Source organism: Pelecanus crispus, chromosome 11 (assembly GCF_030463565.1).
Source record: "Pelecanus crispus isolate bPelCri1 chromosome 11, bPelCri1.pri, whole genome shotgun sequence".
Lineage (NCBI taxonomy): Eukaryota > Metazoa > Chordata > Aves > Pelecaniformes > Pelecanidae > Pelecanus > Pelecanus crispus.
This window is the reverse complement of record NC_134653.1, coordinates 10,464,868-10,478,587: the sequence shown is the minus strand read 5'-3', so window position 1 is coordinate 10,478,587 and position 13,720 is coordinate 10,464,868. Positions and strand designations below refer to the sequence as shown.

General features: G+C 45.0%; 1 protein-coding gene across 2 annotated transcripts in view; it reads left to right on the top strand.

Annotated features, from left to right (window-relative positions):
- XYLT1 (xylosyltransferase 1) overlaps nucleotides 1-13,720 on the top strand; it is a 215,615-nt gene that overhangs the window by 173,607 nt on the left and 28,288 nt on the right. For both annotated transcript variants that reach the window (XM_075718799.1, XM_075718798.1), the window contains one exon: nucleotides 1,343-1,423. In XM_075718799.1, the coding sequence (XP_075574914.1) occupies nucleotides 1,343-1,423 (81 nt within the window). The remainder of the gene's footprint in view (nucleotides 1-1,342; nucleotides 1,424-13,720) is intronic.

The following is a 13,720-nucleotide window of genomic DNA, read 5'->3' as shown; positions in this document are numbered from 1 at the left end:
CTCACCCGAAGATGTCAGCCATTGAAACCATTTCATGTGGAAGCATTGCTAAGTAAATTCACTAAATGCCTATTCATCCCAGTAAGATGGAGAATCACTGAAGCAGCAAATGTGAAAATCTGCACAGCTTACTTATACAGAAAGCAGTTTTCTGAGGTTGCCAAATTGAGATGCAGAGTCTGACCCTGGGAGGTATTACAGCTCACATGAGTGAGCATAGAAGGAGGGTCTCAGGCTCCTACAGCCTAGTCGTTCAGGCTGGTTGATAGGCAGATACTTCATTTGGTCCAGATAAAATCAATGGTTAACTTGTTCTTTATTCATCAGTTCAATAATGAAATGCTACCTTTGATGACAGAAGAATTTGGGTTTATGAGGTACGAAGCTAGTTTACTAGGCTGATAACATTTCCAAGTTGTTGCAGCCTGACCCCAGAAGTTAAACACATTTTGTACAGGACTCTGGTTTTACATGATTTTCTGTGGCTTATAATAATTAAATGTTTTCAAGATACAGTACTATTGAAGGGTGTTTTATCTTCAGTTTTCTGCCTTTGACTCCATTACAGACCATTGCTTAAATGGTGTTGTATCTATAATGTTGTGCTTTTGAATGCAACTCAGGAGATGAAGATCTTTTTAACATGATTTATTCAGTTTTCCTAAACATGCTGACCTAGATAAATAGAGAAGGTTTTTGCTCCATTGTTAAAGAAATAAAACAGACCACAAAAGCTGTCAAGCATAAACACATTCTTGGACCCGTCAGCTGAAATTTTGAAAATACTGATGTCAGATTGCCAGTCATACTAATTGGAATTAACCTTCTGAATTTCTTTGTTCCTATTAATTATATTGGGATTTTGACATCCAAATTCTCTTGCTTTATGCATTCCAACCTTGACCTCTTCTCTATTACAAGGGTGGAAACAAATGAAATGCCAATAGATACTTAACCAAATTCCATAGGAAAGATCTAGCAAAGTATGTAAAATGGGACTATCAATGCAGCCATCTCACAGTTGGATTTTCATACTTAAAAAGTGCTGAGCAGTATTAGTTAATACATACTCTGTTAATGCTTAAGACAATGCTTAAGACATCTGCCAAGAGTTGACAGGAAATTCGTTAAGATGTAATAAAGCTGTGCTTCTTTCCAAGGACGCTTTCCTGAGTAGAGGGAGGCAGTGAAGTTTAGCAGCAGGACAGAAGTTTTTTCAGCAACTGCCTCCTTCAAACAGTCTGCAGATGGTCCCCAAATGAGCACAATAAGTATATAAATTACTCAAAACATAGTAGGTTTTGCAGTGTAATATGTGCATCTTTTGTTCTTTCTCTTGCAGGACAAATGACCAGCTAGTAGCATTCCTGTCCAGGTATCGTGATATGAACTTCTTGAAATCACATGGGAGGGACAACGCAAGGTAAGCTGGCCCTTTCCTCAGCTTATTTTAACCATGGCACTGAGAGTTTTTGCATAGTGATGGTTTTCCAGCTCTATCTGACTGAAGAAATTCCTAGTCCAGGAAAGAGAAACGAATGAGGAGGAAACCCTCTCCTGAGGACAGTTGGTTTTTGGTGCAGAATGGCTCCTCCCCAGAATCAGTTTGCAAAGATACTTTTGTGAGGAGGAAGACATTAAGCAGACTGATGTTTGCTCCCTCCTTGGGGCCTGGCACAGATCGATGTTTCGGGAGCAAGCAGTAATTGCCCCACACAACAGCACTTCCCTGCCACAGTCAGCCCCAGCCGCACTGGTGACCAAGACCTGCGCTAGCCAGGGTCTTCAGCAAAGCCTTGTGCAAGCAGAGCGTCTCTGCAAGGGGTGGGAGCCTGTACCAGCCTGGTACAGGGTGAGGATGGTGGCTGGAGGGTTATCGTGATCTGCTGCAGTTTTGAAGTCCTTGGATCAGTGTCCATCTACCCTGCGCAGGTCTCAGGGAGAAGAGGATGTGCTGTGTTTCCCACAACACCTTGGTAATACTTACAGCTTTGCGGTTTGAGGGAGCAGCAGTGACCAAACACCGTGTTTCCAAAGCTTTAAACAACCTCTGCAGGTGGCAGATCTTTCCCACCTGATTGCACTGGTCCTCTTTTCCTCTTTATTGGTAGTTTTGCTTTTCCTCTTCATTGCTAGTTTTGTACCATAACAGCAGTCTTGCAACAATTCCAGCAACTCCATATGCTGAGTCCCAGTGGCTTTGCACCTAAAAATATTGTTTTATTCTGGCTGGGTCACCAGGTCATCTCTTTATTCTGTAAAATGTCAAGCATACTGTAAGGCTGGGTTCAGATAGTGTACATAGAGAAAAGGTGACGCGTCAAGTCTCATGTTCAGTGCGGCGGGTGGGTAGAATAACACATAGGTCTCTCTCACGTCTTGGCAGCTTTTATTCTTGTCACTAGATTTATCAATTCTGTCATGTTCCTGTTTAAATTAAGTCCTCACAAGCATTCATCTTGTGCATGCAGAAATTCGAAAGCAGGTAATAAAAAATAATACTGTGAGGAATAATATTTAAATCCAAGTCAACAGTTTTCACAGGAGAGTCTCTGGTTTGGGAAATGCAGGGTGTCAGAGTGATTGGCAGACTCAGCTCTAGCTGGCAATAGTGATCGACAGCAGAGTTAAAGTAGAAAAGGGAAGAGAAATGGCTAGGGAAAAGCAGTCGGTCTCTTATGCCTTTTTGCTCCTCTGGTGCACCTGATTCTTCTCAAATTCCCTGAGCTGGCTAAGGAAAATAACTAATGAATTATGACATGCCTGCATCAAGCTGGTTCGAGCATGCCAACCTCAGCTGGGTTAGAACAATTTAGATCAATTAAACACACTAATCTGGTATTAATTTAATAATAAAATGAGCTAATGTGCCACTTGTCCTCTCCTCACAGGAATAACAACCCATTTATTAGTTCAGTGGTTCCCTTTGACTGTATAAACAATTAAATACCTTTTAGCCTATTACAACATGTCGCCGTGTTTTATTGTTTCTCCTGGATTTCTACCATAAATTCTCTGTGCATCAGGGAACATAATGTGGGACACGAGTGCAGATTTGCTGCCTCTGTCCGCCATGGCTGTGTAGTCCCCGACTCCCGTAAGCACTCCCACTGCTGACCACTGGATGAATGGATCCTTTCACATCGCTCCTTGGCAGCTCCCCAAAATTTCTGTCAAGGAGATACAGTGGCTCCCCTCCTCCTGCATAGCCCAGATAACTGTAGAGACAGGACTCAGGCCAGCAGCTGCAGAAGTCTCTGAGTAATACTGGCGTTTGGTAAAAATTCATTCCATTGGTGTCAAAAGCTGATCAAAAAGCAGTTAGCCCTCTGCTTGTATTGTGGGTGAATTTGCATCTCTACATAGAATCTTAGAATCGTAGAATGCTTTGGGTTGGAAGGGACCTTGAGAGATCATCTAGCCCAACCCCCCTGCATCCACCTGTTGAGAGAGAAATTGTATCTAATGTGAAGATCTCTAGCCTGATATTTCAGTTTTAGTGTTTCAGTAATTCAGTCTTGTCTAAACCGGTAAATGTACCCTCTGCTCTGCCCATTTGGCACAAGATTTCCAATGACTTTCATTTTATGCCCAAGGTGTGTAAGCTGTGGTCATGCTGGTGAGGTTTATCCCTGTAGTTAGAATGATTAAATCCTTTGGACTGAAATACCTTGTATAAGCACGGGCAGGTGAGATGAGATCAAAGGCCCATCTAGGCTGTCACCACATGTCCTGCTGCCTACAGCCGATGTCCCCAGCGGAGCAGAAGAAGGGGTGGGTAGTGGTGCTTCCTTACGATAAGAAGGAAGGCCTCCTGTGACCTTTGCTTGGGGAATTTCCACGGCCAAACCTGGTGACTTGCTCATTTAAGAGTAAGGGATGATTATTTTTTCTATTAATTTTTCCAGTTACTTTTTAAATTTTGCCATTTGCTTTGCCTTGTCACAGCCCTGTGGAAAAGAAATATCCTGTGGGGGTAATGCTATGGCCAAGAGCTTAGTAAGATCTAGGAAAGACTCAAGGTTTGGCAACCAAAACTAAAAAAAAAAAAAGCTTTTGGAAAGGATTTAGGACACAGGCTAGTCTCCAAGTTATTGGGCAATAGGAGAAGACTCCCTTGGGACATCCTATCTCACAACAGACTGGAACAGGATTTTTTGTTTAAAATGGCTAGTTGAAGCCATGATAAGGGAGAGAACACTGGACTAGACTGACTGCAGCCCCATGTACAATAATAATTTTGCTGTTCCAAGGTGTTTTTCTCAAAACAAGTGAACTAATAACACAGGAGCTCAGCATTTAAATATCACTGAAAGCAATTTATAACCCTTGCTGCTACTTTATTTTAATTTGTGAATGAATAATGGCTCCTAAACAATAAGCTTTTCAGCTGTCTAAGTCTGCTTTGTAAACAACTGGAAACTCTGAATTTTAAGTCATCCTAGTCTGGATCGTACAACGGAGAGAGAAAGATTAGAAGTGCCATCTTAAAACTGAAATGCTTATACAGCTCAATTACAATGTACTTTGTATTCAAGCCATGTTCACAATCAGTACATGTTTTACTGCCAAATAAGGAGAGAAACCAGGCTTCCTTTTATAGAGTGAAGTTTTCTTTTAGTTATGCCAAAGTCATTAAAAAGTGCATTGCTCTGATTTTCCTTTAGTGGCTTCAGAAAAGCGAATGGACGTGAAAATGGCTCCTTAACTCAGCTGGAGAAGCATTATTTCCTTAGAGAGCTGGGTGTACGAAATGAAATTGCACACAGTGGCTGGAGTCGTTACATAGTACTTAGTGGGCAACACCTACATTTTCTCCTCTTTTCAGTGTCTTAGACTACTAAAAGTAAAAGAATAATCCAGTAGTTGTATAAGATATTACAGTTTGGAACACCCAGAAGATTTGTTTTTTTGGCAGGAGCAGCACCTGGCTGATGTATTATAAAATATAAAGACAGTCAAATGTGACATCTTGAACGACAGGCAGGAAAAAGAGGGGTTTTTTTCTAGAAACCTTGCCAAAGTAATCATTTAGGAGACAGTGTAAACATGCTCTGAAGGTTGGATGCTGTTACATCTTAGAATAGTCGGGAGCTCGTAGGTAGAATACGAACAAGTAAAGAAAAGGCCATTAAAAGTTTGTTATGTATCTATACGAGTTCTTTTCTTGTGCTGCTTTCTTCTCCTCATTAATACTATTCTTCGCAGTTATGCTGTCCCCTTTCTGGATCCTGGGTTCTGGATACTTTTAGAAGTGTTGCTGAACTGTTAGGCTTTTAGTAAGGAGCATTGCAAGCCCATCCCAGTTCTCGGAGGCTATAGAGACCTTAACTCCCGAAGGGCCAGAGCATGTTCCCAAAACCTCCACCTCTTTCATCCCAGTTCTGCTGATGCATATCTGTTTCATCACCCTTTCAGACATGCCTTTTTCGCACTGTGGCACATGCTGTTCATTGATGTTCTGTACACTGGGTTGATGATGGTTTGGTGGTCAGTTAGAAAATGGATCACATAGTAAATGCTATTGTGTATTGCGTTGATGGATTGCCCAGTAAGTACCCAAATACTAGGAAAAAAATTGGTATATTATCCCTGCTGCCATAATAGCTTAATCACTTAGTTCCCAGCAGCGCTTACCTTGCTGCTCATGTGAAATATTTGGTGGTTCATTTGGCTCAACTTTCCCTCAGCCATAATCTTTTGTTAGTTTTGTTTTAACACTTCAGTATTCTGAAGCACACAGACTAGGAAGATCTATTTTTTGCTTTTAAGTAGTTCAGCCCAACAGTTGCATGTGAACTGTAGCAACTGAAATAATAATGTGCATCTTCTATGCAAAGAGACTGCACTTAAAAGTTGTAGACATTACAGCTAACTTTCAGATGTTCCTTATTGCTTTATGCTAAGTGTTAGGGGAACCATAAAGCCTTTACTGCTTTGGCTTGACAATTTGCCTCCCTGTAGAACTTTTATTTCTGCTCAGTTTTGGAAAACAGTCATAGAATCATAGAATCATAGAATCATCTAGGTTGGAAAAGACCTTTAAGATCATCCAGTCCAACCATTAACCTACACTACCAAGCCCACTCTAGACTAATCAAGGGTAGACCAGACTAAACCATATCCCGAAGTGCCACATCTACCCGTTTTTTAAACGCCTCCAGGGATGGTGACTCCACCACCTCTCTGGGCAGCCTGTTCCAATGCCTGACCACCCTTTCCGTAAAGAAATTTTTCCTAATTTCCAGTCTAAACCTCCCCTGGCGCAGCTTAAGCCCATTTCCTCTTGTCCTATCGCTAGCTACTTGGGAGAAGAGCCCAACACCCACCTCACTACAACCTCCTTTCAGGTAGTTGTAGAGAGCGATAAGGTCTCCCCTCAGCCTCCTCTTTTCCAGGCTAAACAACCCCAGTTCCCTCAGCCGCTCCTCATAAGACTTGTTCTCCAGACCCTTCACCAGCTTCGTTGCCCGCCTCTGAACACGCTCCAGCACCTCAATGTCTTTCTTGTAGTGAGGGGCCCAAAACTGGACACAGTATTCCAGGTGCGGCCTCACCAGTGCCGAGTACAGGGGGACAATCACCTCCCTGCTCCTGCTGGCCACAGCATTCCTGATACAAGCCAGGATGCTGTTGGCCTTCTTGGCCACCTGGGCACACTGCTGGCTCATGTTCAGCCGGCTATCTACTAACACCCCCAGGTCCTTTTCGGCCAGGCAGCTTTCCAGCCACTCCTCCCCAAGCCTGTACTGTTGCATGGGGTTGTTGTGACCGAAGTGCAGGACCCGACACTTGGCCTTGTTGAACCTCATACAGTTGGCCACGGCCCATCGATCCAGTCTGTCCAGGTCCCTCTGCAGGGCCATCCTACCCTCCAGCAGATCGACACTCCCACCCAATTTGGTGTCGTCTGCAAACTTACTGAGGGTGCACTCGATCCCCTCATCCAGATCATTGATAAAGATATTGAACAAGACTGGCCCTAAAACAGAGCCCTGGGGAACACCGCTCGTGACCGGCCACCAACTGGACTTAACACCATTTATCACTACTCTCTGGGCTCGGCCACCCAACCAGTTCTTTACCCAGCGAAGAGTATGCCTGTCTAAGCCGTGAGCTGCCAGCTTCCCGAGGAGGATATTATGCGAGACGGTGTCAAAAGCTTTGCTGAAATCCAGGTAGATGACATCCACAGCCTTTCCATCATCTACCAGGCGGGTCACCAGGTCATAGAAGGAGATCAGGTTGGTCAAGCAGGACCTGCCTTTTGTGAACCCATGCTGGCTGGGCCTGATCCCCTGGTTGACCTGTACTTGCCTGTGGAGTTCGCTCAAGATGAACCTCTCCATAATCTTCCCCGGCACCGAGGTCAGGCTGACAGGCCTGTAGTTCCCCGGGTCCTCCTTCTGGCCCTTCTTGTAGATGGGCGTCACATTGGCAAGCCTCCAGTCATCAGGGACCTCCCCTGTTAACCAGGACTGTTGATAGATGATGGAAAGTGGCTTAGCAAGCTCCTCTGCCAGCTCCCTCAGTACTCTTGGGTGGATCCCATCCGGCCCCATAGACTTGTGAGCGTCCAGGTGGCATAGCAGGTCATTAACTGCTTCCTCCTGGACTATGAGGGCTCCATTCTGGTCCCTATCCCTATCCTCTTGCTCAAGGGCCTGAGTACCCTGGGGATGACCGGTCTGGCTGTTGAACACAGAGGCAAAGAAGGCGTTAAGTACTTCAGCCTTTTCCTTGTCCTCGGTGACAATGTTCCCCCCCCCATCCAGCAAAGAATGGAGATCCTCCTTGGCTCTCCTTTTATTGCTGATGTACTTATAAAAGCATTTTTTATTGTCTTTTACAGCACTGGCCAGATTGAGTTCTAGCTGGGCTTTTGCCTTTCTAATTTCCTCCCTGCAGGACCTAACAAGATCCCTGTACTCCTCCTGAGCTGCCCGCCCCTTCTGCCAAAGGCGGTAGACTCTCCTTTTTTCCCTGAGTCCCCGCAAAAGCTCCCTATTCAGCCAGGCCGGTCGATTTCCCCTCCGGTTGGTCTTACGACACACGGGGACAGCCCGCTCCTGCGCCCTTAAGACTTCCTTCTTGAAGAGGGCCCAGCCTTCCTGGACCCCTTTGCCCTTCAGGACCACCTCCCAAGGGACTTTCCCAACCAGGGTCCTGAAGAGGGCAAAGTCTGCCCTCCGGAAGTCCATGGTAATAGTTTTGGTGCCCCTCCGCTTAGCATCACCCTTAATTGAGAACTTTATCATGTCGTGGTCGCTAAGCCCGAGACGGCCTCCGACCTCGACATTTCCCACAAGCCCTTCTCTGTTGGTAAACAGCAGGTCAAGCGGGGCACCTCCCCTGGTAGGCTCGCTTACCAGCTGCATTAGAAAGTTATCCCCCACATGCTCTAGGAACTTCCAAGACTGCTGCCTCTCTGCTGTGTGGTATTTCCAGCAGATGTCTGGCAAGTTGAAGTCCCCCATGAGAACAAGGGCTAGCGATTGCGACACTTCTGCCAGCCGCTTATAGAATGCCTCATCTACCTCTACCTCCTGGTTGGGTGGTCTATAGCAGACTCCCAACAGGACATCCGCCTTTCCAGCCTTCCCCCTCATCCTTACCCATAAGCATTCCACCTTGTCATCACCACTGTCAAGCTCTATGCAGTCGAAACACTCCCTAACATACAGAGCCACCCCACCGCCTTTCCTACCCTGCCTATCCCTTCTGAAGAGCTTATAGCCCTCCAGTGCAGCACTCCAGTCATGAGAGTCGTCCCACCACGTTTCCGTGATGGTGACTATGTCATAGCCATCCTGCTGCACAAGGGCCTCCAGCTCCTCCTGTTTGTTGCCCATGCTACGTGCATTGCTGTACATGCACTTAAGCTGGGCTGTCGATTTTGCCCCCAATGTTGCCATGCCGCCCCTGGGCTCCTTACTAGCGGGCCTGTTTATATCCCCTTCCCCCTTCAAACCTAGTTTAAAGCCCTCTCAATGAGTCCCGCCAACTCTTGGGCGAGAATCCTTTTCCCCCTTGGAGACAGCTGATCTCCATCAGCCGCCAGCAGGCCCGGTGCCGTGTAGACCTCCCTGTGATCGAAGAACCCAAAATTCCAGCGATGGCACCAGCCTCTGAGCCACCTGTTAATCAGGTGAGTTTTCCCATTCCTTTCAGTGTTCCTTGCTGCCACTGACGGGATAGAGGAAAACACAACCTGTGCTCCCGATCCTGCGAGCAATTGCCCCAGTGCCCTGAAGTCCCTCTTCATTGGCCTAGGACTTCTCTCTGCAATCTCGTCACTGCCCACCTGTATAACCAGCAGTGGGTAATAATCGGAGGGCCTCACGAGGTCAGGCAGTTTCCTCGTAATGTCCCTAACCCGGGCCCCAAGGAGGCAGCAGACTTCCCTGTGGGATGGGTCCGGGCGGCAGATCGGGCCCTCAGTTCCCCGCAGGAGGGAATCCCCCACCACAATCACCCTCCTTTTTTTCTTAACAGGGGCAGTCGTAATCCGTGGGGGTGACTGACTGACCCTCGGCAACCCCCTGGCTGGACCTTCCCCTTCACCTCCCTCCCCGCTTGCCTGGCCCTCAACCTCCAGAGCCCCGTATCTGTTGTGTAGGGGCAGCTGGGGAGGTGAGGGAGGCCGGGAGGGGATTCGCCTGCCTCCCCGGGCAGGGACCTGTTTCCATTCCCCCCCGTCTCCTGGATCCCCTCCTTCTGCTTGCCGGCAAGAGGGCAGGGGATCCTCTGCTCCTTGTGGGGCCTCCGCCTGCTGCCCTGGCCCCAGGGACGGCAGGGTGCGGCTCCACCAGTCTATCTCCTGCTCGCACTCCCTGATGCTCCTCAGCCTTTCCACCTCCTCCTTCAGCTCTGCCACCAGGCTGAGCAGATCATCCACCTGCTCACAGTGCTAAGTTGTCAATGCAAAGGGAAACAAAACTAGGTTGAAGATGATAGGAAGATGCAGTAAAATCAGCCATATTATTATTATGTCTTGACATGGGACAAAGCAGGATGGTTTTTGGTCTTGGTAGAGTATACAAGTAAGATCATCCACCAGTTCAGGAAGGTGCAACAAGTGAGGTTTGAAGTAGCCAGAATTTATGGGGTGGGGCGGGAATTAGGAAGGAGGTGAAAATTGAGGTACCGGTAAAGTTAATAAGAGATCTGATTGCTATCTAAGAACATTGAGCTGCACACTTTATTTTCGGCGGTATATATAGTAACATTTGTGTCCTTTCATTCGAGATCCTGCAACATTTTATAAAATAATTACGGCAGAGAACATCCTTTTAAGTTGGACAGATATTGTTGGCCCTGTTTTACCCACAGGTCAACATCCTGATTTGGTAGCTTAAAAATATGTATAGACGTGACTCACACTTGCCCTCAATCACTTGGAAAGTTTGAATCCCCATTTCCTTTTCTTTCTTCAGTCGTCTAGTATGCAGATCCTGAGATGTTAAGCACAGTAGAAACACCCAGTGGGATGCTGTTGTGGTGGACACCGGGGTGTGCTCTGCATGGTGGATCCCTTTGCATTGCCTGCGGGCGCTGCAGCAGCTGTGATCTGCGGAGCGGTAGCGTGTGCTGTAGCTACTCCGGCAGCAGCATCACATAGATGAGATGGGTTCAAGCTCAGCCGCTCAGGCGCAGCAGTGTTCCCAGGTCAGAGACTGCTTGGTCATGTGCGTGTTGGGAAGAAGAGGAGGTGAGGGGACAAGAAATTCTAGAGGAGACATTTATTGGAGACAAACAGATGGCAAAATGTCAGGTTTCATATCATTGAGTCTCTCTGTGGTGAATTCATGTACGTCTCTGCACACTATCATTTGCAGTTTTCTCTGGTTTGGTTATTTTATATAAAAAGAAAAAAAATCACTTGAGTTGTGGCCTCCCTGATCGTGAGAGGAAGCCATTACATTTTTGTCCTTGTAAAAGCTGTTTCTTAAAAGATACTGTAAGTGAAGAGTGGTGGAAAGAAACCCACAGGAAAGTCTTTGAAAGTCCCTCTCGAGCCTTGTGCTCATGAGGGACCGTATGGATGGTTGTCAAAACAAGGCAATTCCTAGTAGAGTCATTACTGCAAAAAATAGACTCTGCAAGTTTTCTACAACTAAAAACAATTTTAGAGTTTTTTTTTTTATTTTTGGGAACACTTGAAGAGTTTGTTCCCTGACCTGTAACATTAAGATATTGAGAAGCATTAAGGCTTTTTAAGATTTCCTGTCAAAGAGAGATTTCCAGAAGATGGAAATTAAGATTTTTCAAAATCAGTGGAAGTTGATGCTTAGGAAAAGGTGGATGAGAAGAAAGAATCATGAGGAATTTCTTCTAAACATAATGCAAAGATGTCATATGACTAAAGCATTAAATGGATATACTGAGAAAATTACATATGAAAGAAGCAGAAACAAATTATGTAGAGTATGAAGCACCTATTGTAAAGCTTGAAAAATCTAATTATGTCCATATAGAGATGGAATAATGACCAGATAAAATGTGTGTATTCATTGGCTTTCAACAGCATCTCATGTGGAATACCCTAAATGCCATGGATGTTTGGTTTCCCTAAAGATGCCATTGACTGAGAAGGGCCACGTTTAACATAATATTTCAAGGTAGACTTGTAACTTGAAAGAGACAGTCAAAATACTGTACCATTTTTGCTACACTGTAAATGATCTAAACTTATATTGTCCAACATTTGTGGTAGCAGACCAGTTGTCTGCCCTAGATTTACTTGCACGCTGAGCATAAAACTGTTTGAACATACATTGGAAACAACTGTGGTAATGTGGACCATCAGAAAAATCCTTCCAGCAGAGCTGCTTGTCCTCATGATGACTTGCAGCCCAACTCCTAGAGACCCACAGAAGTTGCAGGAACAAATGTCACTAAGTGCATCTCTCAGTGCTGGCTTATTTTTCATGTTCATGTCACCTGTGTTTTCTGCTCTGAATTCGATCCCTGTCCTCCTGAGGCTGGAGCCCGTGCTGCCCTCGCCAAGGGGCAGCCGGTGATCCCGCGGTACGGGGTGGGCCACCCCTCCCTTCACACGCCTGCTGTGCTCTGCTGCTCCACGAGGTCTGGTGCCCTCCTCTGCTGTAGGGCATACAGAGATATGAATGACAAACACTATCATATTTTAAAAGTAAGATTTTCCTACGTTCCTTTTTAGCTTCCGAGCATTTAACACAGTGGGCAAAGCTAGTAAAAGCATTTCAATTAGTGTGCTTACTTAGGGGTTTGGCTTTTGCATGTGAAATAAACCCAATCTCACTATAGGAAATCCAGTCAAGAGAAAAGTTCTTTGATATTTTTTATGTTTGTGCATTGGCATTAAAGCTTAGGGGATTGTTAGGACAGTATTATGTTTATAATATTTTCTTCAGAGTAAGGGAATTAAAGAAAGATAAGAAGAATTCTGCTTTTGACTTCATAACATTGGCATTCAGGATGCCGCAGTTTAAACGCATTGGAAAGCAGGTTACAATTTTTATTTCTCCCTCTCTTTTCTCCCATTGTTTTTATCTATAGTAAGAGTTTTTTTCATAGCCTTTTGAAACAGCAAGAATTGTGCATTCTGCACTTTCTGCATGCTACCTGTCATACCGGCAGGAAAACTTCCTCATCTTGACGGACTAAGTAGGTGCTATTTCTTTTTGATGTTGTTCCCCTTTTCAAGCTTCAACTCTATTTCAAGGGTGGGGGGTCAGCCCTGGAGGCTTTCAGCACGACAAAAAGAGGTCTTGGGAAACATACTGCAAGATGACATCTTTAGAAAAATAGATGTTTAGCTGGTACAGTATAGACATTGTGCTTACATAGCCAATTGTTAATTATTTCAGATTTTTTAAATACTGTGTAACCCTTCATAGAATAGAGTTACTCATGGAAATGGGGTGAAGTCAGGGTTGTGTCACAATCAACTGGAAATTCATCGCATACTCAGTGGAGGCCAGGATTTCTGGCCTGTAGTGAGCAGGGAACGAAACTGCTCTGTGCAGGTTTAGGTTTTATGCACTTCCTTATTACAAAGAATTATTCAGTGACTGGTTTATGGAGATATATTGTAGCCTAGAGATTGCTCACAAATTACTTGTTGCAACTGTTGAACTCAAGATTGTCAAATTACTGTTCTGTGCTTTCTACTTGGTCACCTAAATTGCAAGTTACTGTTTTATGCTTCCCGACTGATTGACTCCGGTAAGTGTTTCCAAGGCGGCTGTGCAAACACTGCTGGCAAGAGCCTCTCACATTTCCCATCCATAAAAATATTTACTTGACTTTTCCCACCAAAATTGGCTGACTTCTTAAAATTTTTGTCTGAAGAGAGTTAGAAGAGGAGCAGATAGAGTCAAAGCAATGTGCAGAGTTTGTCCACTACATTAAGGAGAACATGGATGTGGTGCTAGTGGAGATTCAAGCTCTGGAGATCCTTGCTTTGACATTGACTTTCAACTTGTGATGAATTGTTTTGCTGATGTATTGTTAACTTTTATTCATAGTTCATATTCTTGTATAGTGAGTAATGATGATGAGGTCCTGGTAGGTGCACCTGGTTAACAGTGAAATGTCAATAGGAGGTTTTCTAGGCAAGAGGCCAGAAACAGGAAACATTTAGGAAGAAATCTTTTTGCCTTAAAAAAAACATTCTTTCCAGACAAAAACCTTTTAGTGATGAGGTTGCTGTTAAGTAGCATTTAGCAATCTGATA